This window comes from Podarcis tiliguerta, assembly GCF_965153285.1.
Source record: "Podarcis tiliguerta genome assembly, chromosome: 11".
Lineage (NCBI taxonomy): Eukaryota > Metazoa > Chordata > Lepidosauria > Squamata > Lacertidae > Podarcis > Podarcis tiliguerta.
The window spans coordinates 36,303,935-36,320,698 of record NC_139544.1 but is presented as its reverse complement, the minus strand read 5'-3'; the positions used below and the strand labels follow the sequence as shown (position 1 = coordinate 36,320,698).

The window sequence follows — 16,764 nt, the reverse complement described above, 5'->3', positions numbered from 1 at the left end:
TCAGCTCCTGAACGCCGAAAACCCAGAAGTAAATGCTCCAGTTTTTGAACATTTTTCGGAAACTGAACATCTGACACAGCTTCTGCTTTGAAGAGTTTGGATTTGATATTCCGCTTTATCACTACGGAAGGAGTCTCAAAGCGGCTAACATTCTCCTTTCCCTTCCTCCCCCACAACAAACACTTTGTGAGGTGAGTGGGGCTGAGAGACTTCAGAGAAGTGTGACTGGCCCAAGGTCACCCAGCAGCTGCATGTGGAGGAGCGGAGACGCAAACCCGGTTCACTGGACTACGAGACTATCGCTCTTAACCACTACACCACACTGGCTCTCCAGAGTGCAGGAAGCTCCTGCAACCAATCAGAAGCCTTGGTTGTTGAACATTTCGGAAGCCGAATAGGCTTCCAGAACAGATTACATTTGACAACTGAAGTTTAACTGTATATATATTGTTACAGCTACATCTGGAGGGCCAGAACTTCCCATTCCTGCTTTATTGTTACAAGATTGATGCTGCCTTTTGTGTGTGTGTGTATGCACAATTACAAAAGAGTTCTATAATGTGTCGTGGAGAAGAAAGGTGGCAAGGCAAACATATTCAGGAAGAATATTCTGTGCCAAACGAAGCATGTTAAAACATTGTGTTAGGTACCTTTATTCATTTTTCTTAACAATGCACGTTTTAAATATAATTTCACTCTTAAAACAGCAAGACATTAGGGTAATTTGTAAATCTTTATTGGTATTAATACAGAACATTGCTCTTAGATATAAAAGAACTGAATGATGTCACATATAGGCCAATTCCCTCAGTATATAGCAGATACTAGTCATTTATTTAGCTATATCAGGCAAGGTGAGGCAAGCACCTTAAGTGGCAGGAACCACAGAGGGCAGCAGATTCCAATGTAGATCTTTATTTCCCCCCTTGTTCCTGATGTATATCTTCACTCAGCCCTTCTTCCCTGGCAAGGAGGGTGGTGCTATTTTGTGGTTTGCCTCAGGTGCCAAAATGTCTCAGGCCGGCCCTGAGCCACATGCCAGAAGATTTTCAGTCATTAAGTCATGTGACCTTAGTTTCAGTGAGCAATGGAGATCTCCCTTTTTAAAAGCGGGTACCAAAGCCCTCATACGAGATTAGATGTAAGAAAGATTATTTCAACTTCTTGATCAGGTGCACCAGTGAAGTATATTGGAATGGATCAATCATGCTGAGTGGTGAAAGTAAATGTGATCAGCTTCCACAGATGCTACATGGTGAAGAAATATCTGCATAGTTATAGAGTGGTATCCAGTGGCAACTATCTATTGACAGAAGGAATTGGTCAGCAAAACAGGGAGGGATTTTTGTGTGTGTCCATTTCACCTTCCTGCATAGCACCTCTCAAAAAACATACTGGGGGGGGGGCAAAAATCTGCCCTGAGGGGACCCCCCCCCCAACCCTTGAGGCAGATTTAGAGAGGGCATGGAATTTAGGGGTCATTGAAATGGCCTCCTCCCCATTCCACTGGTGGATTATTTCAGTACCATCACTTTTGGATACCACCCACAGTCTGGGAAGCTAAGCAGCTCAAGAGGAAACTTCATTCATGATCTATATAAGACTTCTTGCTAATTTGTAATGGAAAAGCCAAGTGGATTTCATACATTTCCAGAAGTTACCTGTTTGGATTTCACATGCAGAAAAGAGTTTTATATTCTTGTATCTTCTTTACATTTTTCTGTTTCTAATTGGGACTGTAAATAACCCTTTTTAATAAACTTTCCTTTTTTTAATGCAGAATAATTTTTAGCTTAATTTGATCTCCTGCAATATGCATTTAGAGATCGCAATGGCATCTCAGGCCTGGGAGAATAAAACCAACAAATATTTTGAAAATAGTCTGCTGTTTATCAGAAATATTTTATTTTTAAAAATTTTATAATTGCAATGATTTAAGCTATTCTTATCCTGAGAAAAATATATCTTTCCAAAATAAGTATTCATCTCTTTTAGCTTTCATAAAGAGTGCTATGATTATAAGGGGGGAAATGGAAGATAAAGCTTCTCCATCTAAGATATTGGGCACAATCCATATAAAGTTCCAATTAACCCAAGTTCTTTGGTGAAATCCTAAGCACATTCACTAGGAACGAAATTCTGTTAAATGCAGTGTGACTTAATTATGAGAAAAGTTGCTTAGGATTGGACTATTTTACATGTAAGCATTAAATCCCAATTATTTCAATAGGATTAGAGGATGAACGTGCTCTGAATTGTGTGTACTGCAAATAAGTTGGAGTATTCAATAGAAGTGCAGCACATAGCATGGGCGCATTTTAATTTTAAAAAAGTGTTTTGAGATTTATTATACTTCCAACTTGCAATTAATAAATTCTGTCTGATCTTTCCACTGAGTTGTCAATTATAGAATGACATGCTTGTTTTTGCATAGACAAAATTGCTAATAATCTATGCTACAGTGCTGGATTTGAATTTCTGTCTTTTGAAGAGTTCTTTCTGCTGTTGTTCAGATGTTGCTTCTTTCTGCTGTATCAACTCAGCATCCCCTTTGGTCACCCCCCAGGCATCTGGCTTTGACAGTGAGGGGCAATATGGTCTTCCTGAAGCAGGTAAGAGATTCTCCCAGTATTCCTTCCTAGCCCTAGGTTAAAAAAGGGACAAATCCTATTCAATATATTTTTAATCAAAGAGGGATACAGTACGAGATATTTTGCAAAATGTTTTAGCATGTAAATCAACAGATTGTCATAGAATACTTTTGGTTGTAAACCTAGCAGTGCAAACGATTGTTTTAATAACTAAATTTAAGGTGTTCTACTTTTAACTATGGGCTCACTATGACGCCTCTGGTTTTACATACCCATGAAAAAGAGGACCTGTCCTGGAAAAAGAGGATATATGGCAACCCTGACTTGCCAGAGGGATTAATAGTGTAATCATTCAGCCAGGATACTGAGATCTAGCACTGAGGGCCTCAAACACTTAAGGGGGCACATTGGTAGTGCTGTATCGTTGCTAATTCTCCCCACTCCACCTCTCCAAGGATATTGAGGCATAAAACCCTAACATATCACTTCTGGAATACAGGTGCTTTTGAAAGGTTTATATGCATATTTCCTAGTTTCTTTTCCTCCTAAGGCCAGGTCAAAAATAACATTGACATAAATAATATCGTGAAAAGGGGGAGGGGGCTAAAATGAACTTTGTAGCCCCAGGAATATGAACAGTAGGTTTCCAGAAATCTCGACTATAGCTTTAAACATTGTTGAATGTTCAAAGGCAGCACATTGTTGAACTTCAAAGGCAACCTATATAATGATTGCAATGTAAGACATTTAAATGAGGTTTCAGGACCTCAGACAACCTTCACAACCATGATACAGATATATGCTGAACTTTATAGTGGCCCTCTGGCTTAGCTGCAACAAAAAGGAAGGCAATACCACACAATAACAAAAGAATCCCCAACATTTTGTGTCAGGGAGGGAGAATATTTGGAAATCTAAGAAACTGTTATGAGCACCACAAAATACCCATTTCACAGAATGAAAGTGGTGCTGGTCAGAACTGCCTCCACTCCCTGAAACAAAATCTCCCCAGGGGCCCAGCAACATATCTACATACAGCTCAAAACAAAGAAAACACCCCCCCAAAGAAAAAGTCCCCCCCAAAAGAGAAACCCCTGGCCTGAAATAAAACCCTCACAGGTTTTTAAAAATAAATAAATAAAAATTGGTAGGGACAGAAGGCCTTGATGGGCACTGCATTGGGCGCCTAAGAAGTAGTATGAACAGAACAAGTTTATTATGAAATTGATATCTAAATGTCCCAACATGTTTGGAGCATGAGGGGAAACTAAGTAGCTAGTATTCTGATTGAATTCAGTCTCTCTAGCTTTACTATACATAGCTAATGCTTCCAGCTTAACATGAAAGGAACAACATTTATATCATCAGGAAATCTGAATGAAACTTTACTGTACAATGGCTGAATAACAGGTACTCTAGTAAACTGGAGGGTATTTAACTCAGTCACTGTATTGATCTAAATGCGCATGTTTAGTAATATCCTGCATCCATTACTTCCATCTTGGTGTTTAGGTCTATAAAATTACTGTTCAAAACTGCTTGTGTGCATGGTTTTATACCATGACATAGAGTTCTACTACTACTACCAAGAAATTTGCTATATGAAGCAATGCATTTCTGAAAAGGAAATATATATATAGTGGGTTATTTTAGTATCAGAGTTAAAAATATACTTTACCTTGCTCTGACCCATGGTTTGGTATGCATGCTCAATTCGCTCCCCCAGCTGCCATGTTTTTCAGAGGCTTGTGGTAAAAATCCTCTTTCAGGGGCCAGCTCCTCTGCAATTGCTCTGATGTGATATGGTTCAAACCCACAGCACCCTCCAATATATCGAACCCCCAAATTATAGGCCTCTCTTGCATATTTGTGAACATCCCATCTGGATAGAATTCTTGGCTCCAAAGCTGTAATGATATGTAATTACTTTAACTTCATTATTATCTGAACATTCGGTGATAAAAATCTGTGCAAAACACTACCATTGTCATCCAAATGTTTTACAAAATAGGTTTGTTTTCTTTAGACAGCGCTAACCAGGACAGACAATTGTGTATTTATTCACAACTATTTAGTTTGCAAACAGCAGCAAGGAGTCTCTTTCCAGGTACCATAAGGCAGAGCCACAATAGCCACTCTTGGGGAACAGGTTTTCGGTTTCCAAACTGACTTTTCTAAGGTAGGGCTCCCTATTCCACAAAGTGATCTAAACAAATTTTTCAGCACTCTTTTCTAGTTCCAAGAATTACCTACATGTTTTCCCAACCAAATGGAATAGATCATCTGAGGAACAGGGAGATTGTATTTATTTATTTTTAATCCCCAGTTCAGCATGCAGGGTGGGAAGCTTTAAGCATACTGAGATGGGGATGAAAATCAGTAGCTTTCTCCTGCTCCTTAGATGATATTTGTAGATCATCTGGGAAGCAGATGGCCCAATTTCATCCCAGTCTCAGCACGGACATCAAGCCCAGCCCTATAACAGGATGAAAATAACACACACACCCCTCAGCTGATCTGCATGGTAACTGGCCCTATCTACTTTTGGGCTCTGCCCACGTATGAAATGTGACCCCCCCCAATAGCTTTTTGCTGAGTAACGTGGTCTGTGGCCTGAAAAATGGTTCCTATTCTTGCTATAGACGTTTACCTGCCAGCAATCTTTAGGTTTAAATATTTAGACTCTGACCCTACTGTTTTAGTGTTGTATTTTATAATTAATCTAAGTAAAGGTAAAGGGATCCCTAACCATTAGGTCCAGTTGTGACTGACTCTGGGGTTGCGGTGCTCATCTCGCTTTATTGGCCGAGGGAGCCGGCGTACAGCTTCCGGGTCATGTGGCCAGCATGACTAAGCCGCTTCTGGCAAACCAGAGCAGCGCACGGAAACGCCGTTTACCTTCCCGCCAGAGTGGTACCTACTTATCTACTTGCACTTTGTCATGCTTTTGAACTGCTAGGTTGGCAGGAGCAGGGACCAAACAAATGGGAGCTCACCCCGTCGTGGGGATCCGAACCGCCGAACCCACAGCACCACCCGCATCCCTATAATTAATCTAATTGACTATAAATCACTCTTGAAATATGAATAGAATGATGGTGCATTTAAAAAAAAAAATAATACATTTTATACAATGCAACATGGCTTCAGTTCCAGACCAACTGTATGCTTTTGAAGGCAATGGGGCCTATTTCCAGTACATGGACTGGATATTTGATGTATACTGTATACTGCTATTTGATGTATAAGTGCTATTTTTCTCGCAGCTTCACGCTAAGAACAGCAGCAACAACAAAAGTCTTACCAAAAGGAAATTCAGGTAGATCAATGAAGCCCTGCTTCCCACAGTCCGGAGTATGAAACGCAAGTGGCTGTGACATGAGGTGCGCTTTTAGTTTAGCAGCTGCCAAGCCCTCCTTCATGAGTTTCAGAGTTTTGAGGGAAGTAGCTGGATCAAAATGGCAGTTCACTCCAACAATAGAAGCACCTAAAGAACAAGATGTGAAGTGTTTCACAATATCTTTCAATTCAATGTTTTTAAACTAATGTGATCTGTGTATAAAGGGCCCCTTGCGATGCTATGGTGTTTTTTTTATCTGCACTTTAAATATGCATGTATGGAAACAGACATAAATAGCAAAGTACTTATTATCTTTGAAACGCTGGGAGCGTCAGATTAAAGTATGAGATCCACACCTTGCAGGACTGGGCTGAATGTACTCTAGACCTGGGGTGGGCAGACTTCAAGCTTGAGGGATTTGCTAAGTTCCCACCCACAAACCCAAAGACCACAAGCTGGCATCACTAAATAAATAAATAAATAAGTTTGTGTTTGTTTGTTTGTTTGTTTGTTTGTTTGTTTGTATCCCATCCTCCCCAGCTGAGGCCAGGCTCAGAGCGGCTAACATCATAAAAACAACACAATATGCATAAAAACAGACATCAATTAATTAAAATACATCTTAAAATTAATTCTTACAAGTTAAAATCTGGGGCAGGTGGCAATTATCAGGTTGGAATCAGATGCAAAATACCACCTTAGAAAGGGAGGTAAATGTATACTTAAAATTAAAGGGCAGGATGTACCTCTTAGTGATACCTCCCAGTCCAGAAATTTGGTTGTGTGTGTTTTTGTTTTTTTTGCTCACAGTCCTTTCACACAAAAACCCATTCCTGGTTCCTCCCATCCAAAGCTTATTCGTTTTAGCCACCTAATTTAAGTGTGGAATTGTTGGTATTGTAAAGCAACCAAGTATGGGTGTGGGGTACAAGCTTCAAGTATTTGTGCCGGGATTTGCATCTCGTGCACCTTTTCAGGCAGAATCAAGAGATTGATAGCTGTTCCCCACTTGCCTGTGGATGGGGCCACTTGCCTGTTTTTCTGTGCTGCAACAGCTAAAGTGGGCGACAGGGTCATTTGCAAACCACTTGTTAAAATGCCATTTTTACTTTGAGCCTTAATAAAGCAGATTCGGAATTTTAAAATAAAAAGTAGAACTATTTGAGTAATTGGTCCATTAGGGAGAATGAGGCAATGCCCCCGCCCCACAAGCTGGGTCCACTATGAGCCAACAGGCCTTCCCTTTCACCTTGTCCAATATTTTCCTACTCAAACATGCACCTACTTTTGCTGAGCTTCTTTCATCTCATTCCATATCGCTAATATTTTAACTTGTATCACGATGGATACGTCAAATATAGAATCTTACCAGCGTTTACAAGTTTGACAGCACATTCTCCAGGTAATATGCCATGCATATCTCCTTCTGGACCAATACAAAGAGTTGCTGCAACTGGAACCCCAGCTTCTTTTAAGGTTTCAACTGCCCACACAGCTTCTTCCACATGTTCAAAATACTAAAAAGAGATGAAAGGAGTAAGTAAGAGAGAGAGAGAGAGAGAGAGAGAGAGAGAGAGAGAGAGAGTTCAGAGCATAATACTACCTTTGGTGTGGAAATGTGACAGAAACAAACAAAAGACTAAAAGAAAAAGTACTTTTTTTTTTAATTGGGATACAATGCAAAAACCCCACCCCCTGACAAAAGGGCTTTGTGAGGGTCAGAGCCATTGTTGCATCTGCCCCATATCTATGCATGGTGGCTATGATGAAATGGAGGTGGACTACGATTAGCCCTGATCACTGCCGGAGCTCCAGACTGGCACATTGATGGACTCCACAAGGGGCCTAATGCCTAGCTCTGCTCCCTCCCCACCTTTGGAATGCTCCATATTTCAAGGCTTTCTGCTGCCCTCCAATGGCAAGAAGAATACCACCAGTGGGCCACTCACCTTCAGTTGGGAGACACCTTTGCTGAAGCCAGTGCTTCCCCTTCCCAGCCCAGTGGAGAGGGAAATGAGGATTCCTGTTATTTTCTAAATATTCAAAACTTTCCCTCCAAAAATTGCATTTGCTGAGTATCTTTCGTCATATACTAAACTCATTTGTACCTCAGGGTATCTGTTTAAGGGTTCTACCAACCTACTCACTGAGCATCTATCCTGATTTGTTCATGTAAAATTTATGTGGAGGCTATATGATATCAGTTTATTGAGCATTCATTCTGATTTGTTTGTGCAGAGGCTAGGCCCAAGACATTGTTATCCCACACCTTCCAGCATTGGAGGGGGGGGGGATGAGGGGAACATGGCCCTGGGTACAAATTTCTGAGGGGGTGCCCCACCCCCAACTCTGGCACTCTTGGATGAAACAGATTTTCTAGATCCATTTCAATAGGGGTTTAGGCCCTGTTTTGGCATGCCTTGGTCACTCTTTGGGGGTAGGTGGGTTGCAAATCTGCAGAGCCCCATTGTGCAAGCAGTTTTTCAATTCACACAAACTCTGGATATGAACTTATCACAAAAGCCGTTTCCCCCATTATCACCACTTACTGTTTCCTTAATGTTTGCATTTACCTCTGCAATTAAGAAGTCCACATTCTTTTTAGTAAAAACCTCTAGCTGCTTTCGAAAGATTGATTTAACTTCAGCTTCACTCTTGCTACTTAAGTATGAAGGGGTTTGGCTGACGCCTCCAGCCACCAAAGCATCCCCTTCTTGAGCCACTTCTTTTGCAATATCACAGGCTGCTTCGTTTACTTTCTTGCCCTGATAATACAGAAATAGCATTAGTATGGACTTACACCATACACATACCTACACTTTTATTGTAGGAAAAATGAATACACGTTACATTTGTTGTCCAGCTAAGAAGTCTCACATTTTACCCATCATCACAGTACAGTTTCATAAGGGGGTGGTTTTTATTAGAGGACAGTGTAAATGTTTGCCTGCTTCGTTTTTGGGTCCAAAATAGTATCTTCAGAGGTCCCAAAAATATTTCCTGAAAATAACTCCTTCTAATCACAACATAAATATAGTTCGCCTCTCTTTGCTGCCATTGAGCCAGCCTGCTTCTGTTTTGGCAAAAGCAACTAACCAACCAACAACAACTAACTAGGTCTTCATCAGTAGTCCCACCCAGACAGTCAGGAATCATGCAGCAAATGTCATTTATTCTGTCACTCCTGGCAAGCAAAGGTAATTTAGAGGGAGGACATATGTGATCCTAACCAACTACCTAAAAATAGGCAGATGATTCTTAAAATATTGAAGTGGCGAGTGCCTCTCAGTGTTGACAAAAGTGTCTGTAACTCTTTTCTGGTTCTGTCCTGACGTTGCTGACATGTTCTCAAGTGAGAGATTTAAAAGCACCTGAGGAAAATATTAGGGGGAGGGAATATTTTCAAGCCTGAAAGGTAACCACAGTGTTACGATATCTCTAAGGAGGAGCAAAGGACAAACTGGCCTCCAAGATTAAAAAATGGTAACTAGGTTTTACTGAAAAATCAAACAGAAACATTCTTCTTGGCTATTCATGTCTTGCACATAATATTATTTCACACTATAAGGAGTTACTTCTGTATATGGGTATACAAACTTTTCTTTGTCACAATTAATTGATAAATATAGCCCTTGTCAGCTCCTGTTTTCCACAGTATTAAACAACTTGAAAGTGCTTTGTGAGAAATAACTACAGTAAGAGTAACTAGCTTGCTTCTTTCATCTGACAGGTGGTTGTCCCTGTTTTTTTGGAAGGTAATCCAGGCAGCATCTCTGTCTTGCCATTTCAGTATACTAAATCTTCATATATTTTATTTCTATTTGAATTTTTAAATCTACATCTTTGAATTAATGAGTTATGTCTTGCAAAGATGACCCATGTTTCTGCATTGAGATCATGTAACTCCGCTTGTCAATAAAAATAAAAAGCTGTTGAAACTACTCACAGAATGTTTATCAGCTACATAGTTCCCCCTGTTTTCTAATTTGTCATCACTGGCATAAAAGGTGAATGTCTGTAAAACATTTGATCCAGCCCTGAGGAATTCTCGATGCAGCTGACGAACTGCAAAATGTTTAAAGAAAACGGAGAGTCAAATATGATGTTAATATTGTGGCAGCAGCTCCTTTTACATGGTATTGCCTTATCATGTTCCATTTTATGACCTACACATAGTGATTCGCTTCATTTTTTAACTGAGTTGTTATACTGTTAAAAAGAAACACTCCCATTGATTTATTAATAAAGGGTATGCGTATTTAATCAATTAAAAAATCTGCACATTAATTTCCCAACTTGCAATTGGTACATGATTAATGCAAAAGGCATCTGAGACTGCTAAACCATTTCACTTGTAGATCTGACAGTTGGACAAAATTGGATTTGAACCAGGGAGGTTTAAGGTTCATCTCTATTGTAGAGATATCTTGGGAAAGCAAAATCACTCTCTCTCTCATCATCTTTTTCCTGCCTGTAAATAAGAACAATGCTGACTTGAGTAGAAGTATAAATAAATAGGGTTCATATGATAATAGCTGATGAAAGACTTCCAGGTAGATCTGAAGTTGCAAAAGAAAGGCACATTCTTTCCTTTCCTTAGAGCAATAGCCAGTGTTATCCAAGCAGATTTCCCCTTCTTCTCTTTCCCTCTGCAGCCTCCTGCACTCCTCCCCCAAATTGCTCTAGACTCTCAGGGACATCCAACTCCCAAATGACTGCGATCTACTCAAAGTTATTGAGCTTTTTTGGGAAAGGCAAAGTTGTTGAACTTTTTTTAGGAAGCCACAGGTTTTCCCCCCTTCTGGGGGGGGGGGAGATCACTGAGGGGCCAAAGATCTACCAGGAACACCCAGCGATCTACAAGTAGATCACCTGCAGAGGGTCCAAAACCCTACACAGCAGTTTTAGTAGGCATGCAAGGAGCTGCATGAGGAGGAGAGGAAGGGGAAGTCCTGTTGAATGGCTAGAAGTCTGTTCACTACTGGATATTGTCTATAGCCAATTAAGCTATTTTTCCTTAGTCTACTGGTGCAATATGCAATAGCATTTTTAACAGGCAGTGTATCAGAAGTAGATTTTAAATGGGAAATGTGCCACCCACAACTACAATGAATTTATAGAGACAGTAGAACACAGCCAGCCAATGCAGTGTCCTCCAGATGTTACTGGATCCCAAACTCAATTGGCCGTAGTCAGCATGACCAAAGGTCAAGGATGATAGAAGTTGTATCCAACAACACCTGCAGGGTAACCATGCTGGTATCCCTGCAGTGTGGGATACTTAATGTGCACAGGTAGGTCACTAATTACTTCTACTCGTTACCTCATTTAGGAAGCATTTTCTGCCACAATAAAAAGGACTTCATTCCAAGCAAATGTGTTTATAATTATGATGCCAGAATAGCTGTCTCAAACCCCACAGCAGTTACTGTGCAATAGCTGGCACCATCCGCACTCTAACCAAAGGCAAGAAAAACAGGCTCTGTTTCTTCACTTCAAGACTGTTTGGTTTCCTATCCAGTTTCGAGTTCACATCTGACACACTCTGTCACCCCTCCCCCCCCCATTTTGACCCATACAAATGTAATTTAAGAATGATTTAAGGTCACATCTATTTCACACTTAGAACACTGTTTGCCTGACTGGTATGGGACTTTCGCAATACACCCCAGTTGTGAAATAGTTGTTTGTTGCATTTTTAAAATCTTGCCTTACTTTAAAGGAGCTGGAGTGATACATGGAAAATTGTAGTGGTGGACAGAAGTAGCAGCATCAGGCTTAATTTCACTCTCCCCATACTGTGGCAGGGACAGTTTTGTGTTTGAAGAGGTACAGGTTTTGCCAAATGATTTTGAACATAAAGCTACTACTGAAAATGGTACCATAACACCTAGTATTCGACACCATCAGATACAAACAATGTGGTGGGTTACTACTGTTCACCTGACCTCCTGTTAGTTGCATCACTGCTGCTTACCAGGAGGCAGAGGGGTGAAGTGCTGGCAAAGCCTGCATGGTGCAAACGCAGAGGCAGAGCCAATCCAATACTCCCATTAGTGCATTTGCACCATAGCCACCATCTCCCTCCTGGTAAATATCGGCAATGCAATGACCGCAGGTCAGGTAAGCAGTGCCGTCCCACCACATTGTCTGCTATTATAGAAGCAGAGGATAACCAAAAGACCACTGATTACATCAATATGGCTCTTTTGTGATTATCACAGTATTTGCTTGCATCCCCTTGTCTTTGTAAATCCAGGACCCTATCTTCAAAGACCTATAGATGCCTTCAGACACAGGATAACAAACAGTATACTGTAAATCCTTATTTTAAGACAGTCCCGAAACTGCAAAAATATTTTTAAAAAGATTAAATTTTACTGATATAATGTTAAAGCAATATTTCTGTAATAACCAGTTCAAAGTGTCATAAAATACAAAATCAGGTATAAATCAGAAAATGTGCCCATTAAAGAGCCCATTAAAATTTGTTGAATAGAATCAATTTTCATTGGCCTGTGTGTTGTGCCCAACAGCTCCTATTTAGCTAAAGTGGACTATGATTAAGTCCATTGAATGAAATGGGATATGAACTAATTGCACCCGACTTATTCCACTTATTTCAAGGAGCATAAAGCACAATCCTCTACAGCCTTACTCATTGTATTTAATGATGTTTACTCTCTAGTAAGTTTGTTTAGGATCACAGCTTTTATCATGACTAACTTTATCAAGCATAGGGGTCAATGTGTATTCTACAACTGGGAACTTTACACAATTCATACTGTATACATTGCAGATTAAACTAACCTGCTTCTGGGTGTTCTAGAGCAGCTTCTGGAGTCCAAGGTCCAGCTTTTACATATCCCCTCTTTTCGAGAGCAATGACAAATCCTCCATCACCAATCACAATTTCTCCAGCATCTAGACGTTCAAGAATACCCTAGAAGAAGAGGAACAACAACTACATAGTGTTCATATAATATTTTAGAACGTTCAGATAAAAGGTCTGCAAGCAACTTATATCTGAAAACATATACATAAATACATTATATCATGGGGAGGAGAAAAAATCATAAAAGGTATTAACATTTCATACAACATATAAAGTTAAGCCGCTGCACTTAAGTGATCTTCCTGGGGTGCAAGGCTGGGCAGTGTGTATGGAGGTCCTGGGGTGTCTAGACAAGACCCCACTTGTTGGTGTGGTCCAAAGGAAAGCAGAGCAATATGTCTGATTCCAGCAGGGCAGCAGGAGTTGCCAGAAGGAGGCATACAAGGCACCATCCACTCATCTTAAGACTCCATAATGGATTTGTGTAGGGTTTACTCCTTAGCCTTATCTTCTCCAAAAGATATCACACAAGGCAGCGGAGGTTTGGGATCAGAGTTTTCATTTTCTGAAAGTAGATGGGCTACTTTCCCAAGTTGATGAGCCCCATATGCCCCTAATTTCCCTCTACAGGATATGCGGAAGCTGCCTTCTTGACCGTTGGACCCACTATTGATCTTGTCCACTCAATCCGCCGCAGTCTGTCTTCGTGTGTAAGGGAAGTCCCTAACTTGCCAAGGGTTTGAGACTCATCGGCTACCCTCATCTGGTTTAGCTTGCCAGTTGAAGCTGTTCCTGAAGCTGTCGCATACTGACAGCTTCTAGGAGCCACAGATGAGAGCTGATATTTTCTGAAGAAACTTTGTAAGATTCCACTGGTGGATTGCCATGTAGAAAGCAGCTACCATCAACCATGCCAACACATCTGTCTTAAATCTCTCTTCGTGTGCTAGTTTTATATCATTCCCACTGATAAGAGAATGCTTGCCAGGAGGCCTATGCCAAGTTTATTACTCAACCCTCTGAAACTCACACAAAATCATTTTGCGTCATTGCATTTATTCTTTAAATGCAGGACTGTTACAACAGCCACTAAATTCACCAGTTGTGTGCTGGATTCACAGAGCACAATTTTTTAACTTGCAATGGACTAGCTACTTTGAATCTGCATGACAAAAACTACAGGAAATATGTAGAAGGTCACATTCAGCTTCCAGGATGGAAATTACCCATTCCTGATTTAGGAGGACTATTGAGACCCTGATAGGTCAAAGGAACACAATCTTCACCCTTCATGACACTTCATTATCACCAATGCACTACTTGGAAATCATCTCCATTACAGCAACTTCATATATATATTTATTAAAAAAATTATTTGTACAAAATATTTTACTACTTTGTCTATAGAAATATATCTGGTAGTTATTATGGGCCTAAAAGGAAAAACAATACTTGCATTCTGTAAAATACCTAGTCTGGAGGTGATTCTTACCACTGACGGCATTTATAGTATATCATACTAACACCTCTTAGGCGACCAGGTAGACTTGAACCTATTTGTGCCCTATATTGGTTTTATATCAAGTCTCATCCATCTAGCTCAGAATTTTCTACCCTGACTGGCAGTGGTTTGCAGGATCCTGTTCAAAGGATTATTTCCCCTTGAGTATGTCATGCTATTTATTAGGAAAAAGTTTGCTGACAATTGCCTGGGGTGCCATTTGAACGGCTCTTTTTTGTGATCCCTCAGTCATAGTTAACTGAGGCATTAGTGACAGCTGTCCTGTGTTTCTTTTCATAGCTGCAGTGACAGTTGCTGTTGAAGCTCAGACTGACCTCTCCCTAAATGTCTGTGCCCCCTTTTTTATTAACCGCTTCACGATTTACCAGACCTGCTTCATAAAACTCTGCTTCTGAAGTGAAGACAGTGTGAATTGAGTCTAACAGTACACATGTTATACACCACACATGCCCATATGTTCTAGGAACATATAATCTGGATGCTAACATTTTTTAAACAAATCTGATAGGCGATGCATTTCTCTATTACCAAAAAGTTCACCCTTCCATTAGGAAACAGCTTAGTTCTATGCTTCTTTTTCTCCTTCTCTCTCTGTGAGGCTTTTGGGGCAGCATGATTGCCAACACAGTCTTTCTAAATCTATACAGTATCACAATATAATCTCCTGCCCAAGCATTATTTACACTTCTCTTCATTTTCCATGCTTTGTATGCAAGAAGTGCCCACATTTTCCACTGTAGTCAAATATTTTTGTTCTTCTATCCATAACATTGCCCAGATTTACCTTTCTTTCTCTATTAACACTGCCAAAATCATGGCCAAGGAGCTGTTTATTGGTTGACTGGTGCTACTTTTTTATCTCTGTTTTTCTGAACACTATCTAGTATCATACGCTAGATTATCCATCTTCATAAAAGCTGTATTGATAAACTCTAATAATCTATTTCTTCAGGTTTCCCCCTGCATGTGACTTTCCTTCAAACATATAACTCCATAGCTATGCACACATACATACTCCATTTTCCAACAGGCATATTATCCATAGGTCTAATATTTAAGAGTACTTTTACCTCTCCTATTAGGTTTTAGTCATATACATGATCAAGCAACAGTAACACAAATATTTAGATGAATTCCTTTGAAATCACACGGAGTAACGTTTACGAAAGCAATTAACAATGAGTCTTCTAGTGAAGCTTTCTAATGACAATGAAGATTCATATCTGCGGGACTGCAAATTTGCATATTCATGGCATAGGAAGTGACCCAACAATTCTGACTGATTACATTTTTATGCAGAATCCTGGCCAAAGCATGTAAAAAGTGTATCTATCTAAATCAGTATCACATTCAGTTGTTCCAAATGCAGAAAACACACTTTGCTATCATACTGAACATTCCCATAGCAATGTGAATAATCACATTTATACACAAAATGAATGAAAAGTCCTGGGATATAAAAAATTTGTCAGAACCAGGTGCCCCTGGCTTCAATACGCCTCCTGGCTTACACTCAACAGCCTCTAGGGCAGCTGAGATAGTTAAGAGTGTAGACCAGTGGTTCCCAACCTTTTTTTTTTTTGCCATGCCCTACCTAAGTATCTCTAAAATCCTGATGCCCACCCCCATATAATTCTTATTTTTCGAAAAGTGAACTCCTATTCAAGTGGAGGAAGCCTAAAACGCCATTCACTGTTAATAACTCATTCTCGAATTGCTCCCCTTAAAAATCAAATTGCTCCACGTTGAGAACCACGGGTGTAGACCGAGGTGTCTATTTCTATACCTCAACTCGTGGAGCGGACTTTCACCTTTGACCCTCTTGAAGCCCCCAGGGTCTGCCTATTAGCAAAGCCCCAAACAACCCCTCTCTCGCTCACAACTTTTCTATTAAAGCACCGTTGTTCTTTTTCTCGATGACGCCTTGCAGGAGATAATAGACCACTTCTTGCCCGAAGACTCCGAAGACAGAGAAAGGTCTCTAAGCTTGACGGCTCTATTACACCTCGGGGCTTCTCTTCACCACAAAAACCAAGCAAGCAAGAGCCCCAAGCAGCCGGCAGCTTTACCTTCTTGTTTTTCGGGGTCCCTCCAATAGGTGCCATGATCCGCCGCCCTGTCGATCCTTGTCGGGAACTGCACTTTCACTCCTCTGCCGCCGAGACAAACAAACGCAGCGCGCCCCAGCAAAGAGGCACAGAGAGCGCTGCAAACCGCTCGGGCGTTTTATATCCTTTTGAAGGGGCGGCCGGAGGTGGGTGGATCCTGAGCTGGACGTCGATTGGAGAAAGAGGCGTCTCAATATAGCTGCGTTCGCCCGGGCAAGACCCTGCTCGGACTTGTTCCTTTCTGCGATGGGCGAAAAGTAACGGTGCCTCGAGAACTCAAGCACCGGGTAACGTCTCTCTCACTCTCGAAGAAGCAGCAGCGTAGAATCACGGCTACTTAAACGCTCCATACATTTAAAGCGCCGCTT

The 16,764-nt window shown here is 40.7% G+C and overlaps 1 protein-coding gene across 1 annotated transcript; it reads right to left on the bottom strand.

The window, feature by feature from the left end:
- Positions 1-720: 720 nt before the first annotated feature.
- LOC310659961 (betaine--homocysteine S-methyltransferase 1) lies at positions 721-16,498 on the bottom strand. The gene is made up of 8 exons (XM_083404214.1): positions 16,358-16,498; positions 12,742-12,874; positions 9,878-9,996; positions 8,505-8,696; positions 7,301-7,448; positions 5,896-6,078; positions 4,270-4,498; positions 721-2,644 (listed from the first exon to the last, which is right to left on the bottom strand). Exons 1-8 carry the CDS (start codon positions 16,391-16,393, stop codon positions 2,452-2,454), a joined length of 1,233 nt encoding a protein of 410 aa, XP_083260340.1. The 5' UTR covers positions 16,394-16,498; the 3' UTR covers positions 721-2,451.
- Positions 16,499-16,764: the final 266 nt, after the last annotated feature.

What these genes read in the sequence shown, in the direction of transcription:
- LOC310659961 (XM_083404214.1), bottom strand. Translation starts at nt 16,393, where the DNA reads ATGGCACCTATTGGAGGGACCCCGAAAAACAAGAAG. An exon ending in TGTCAAACTTGTAAACGCTG is followed by an intron (nt 6,079 to 7,300) that starts GTAAGATTCTAT and finishes CTTGTTCTTTAG; the next exon opens with GTGCTTCTATTGTTGGAGTG. An exon ending in AAACCATGGGTCAGAGCAAG is followed by an intron (nt 2,645 to 4,269) that starts GTAAAGTATATT and finishes TTTTTAACCTAG; the next exon opens with GGCTAGGAAGGAATACTGGG.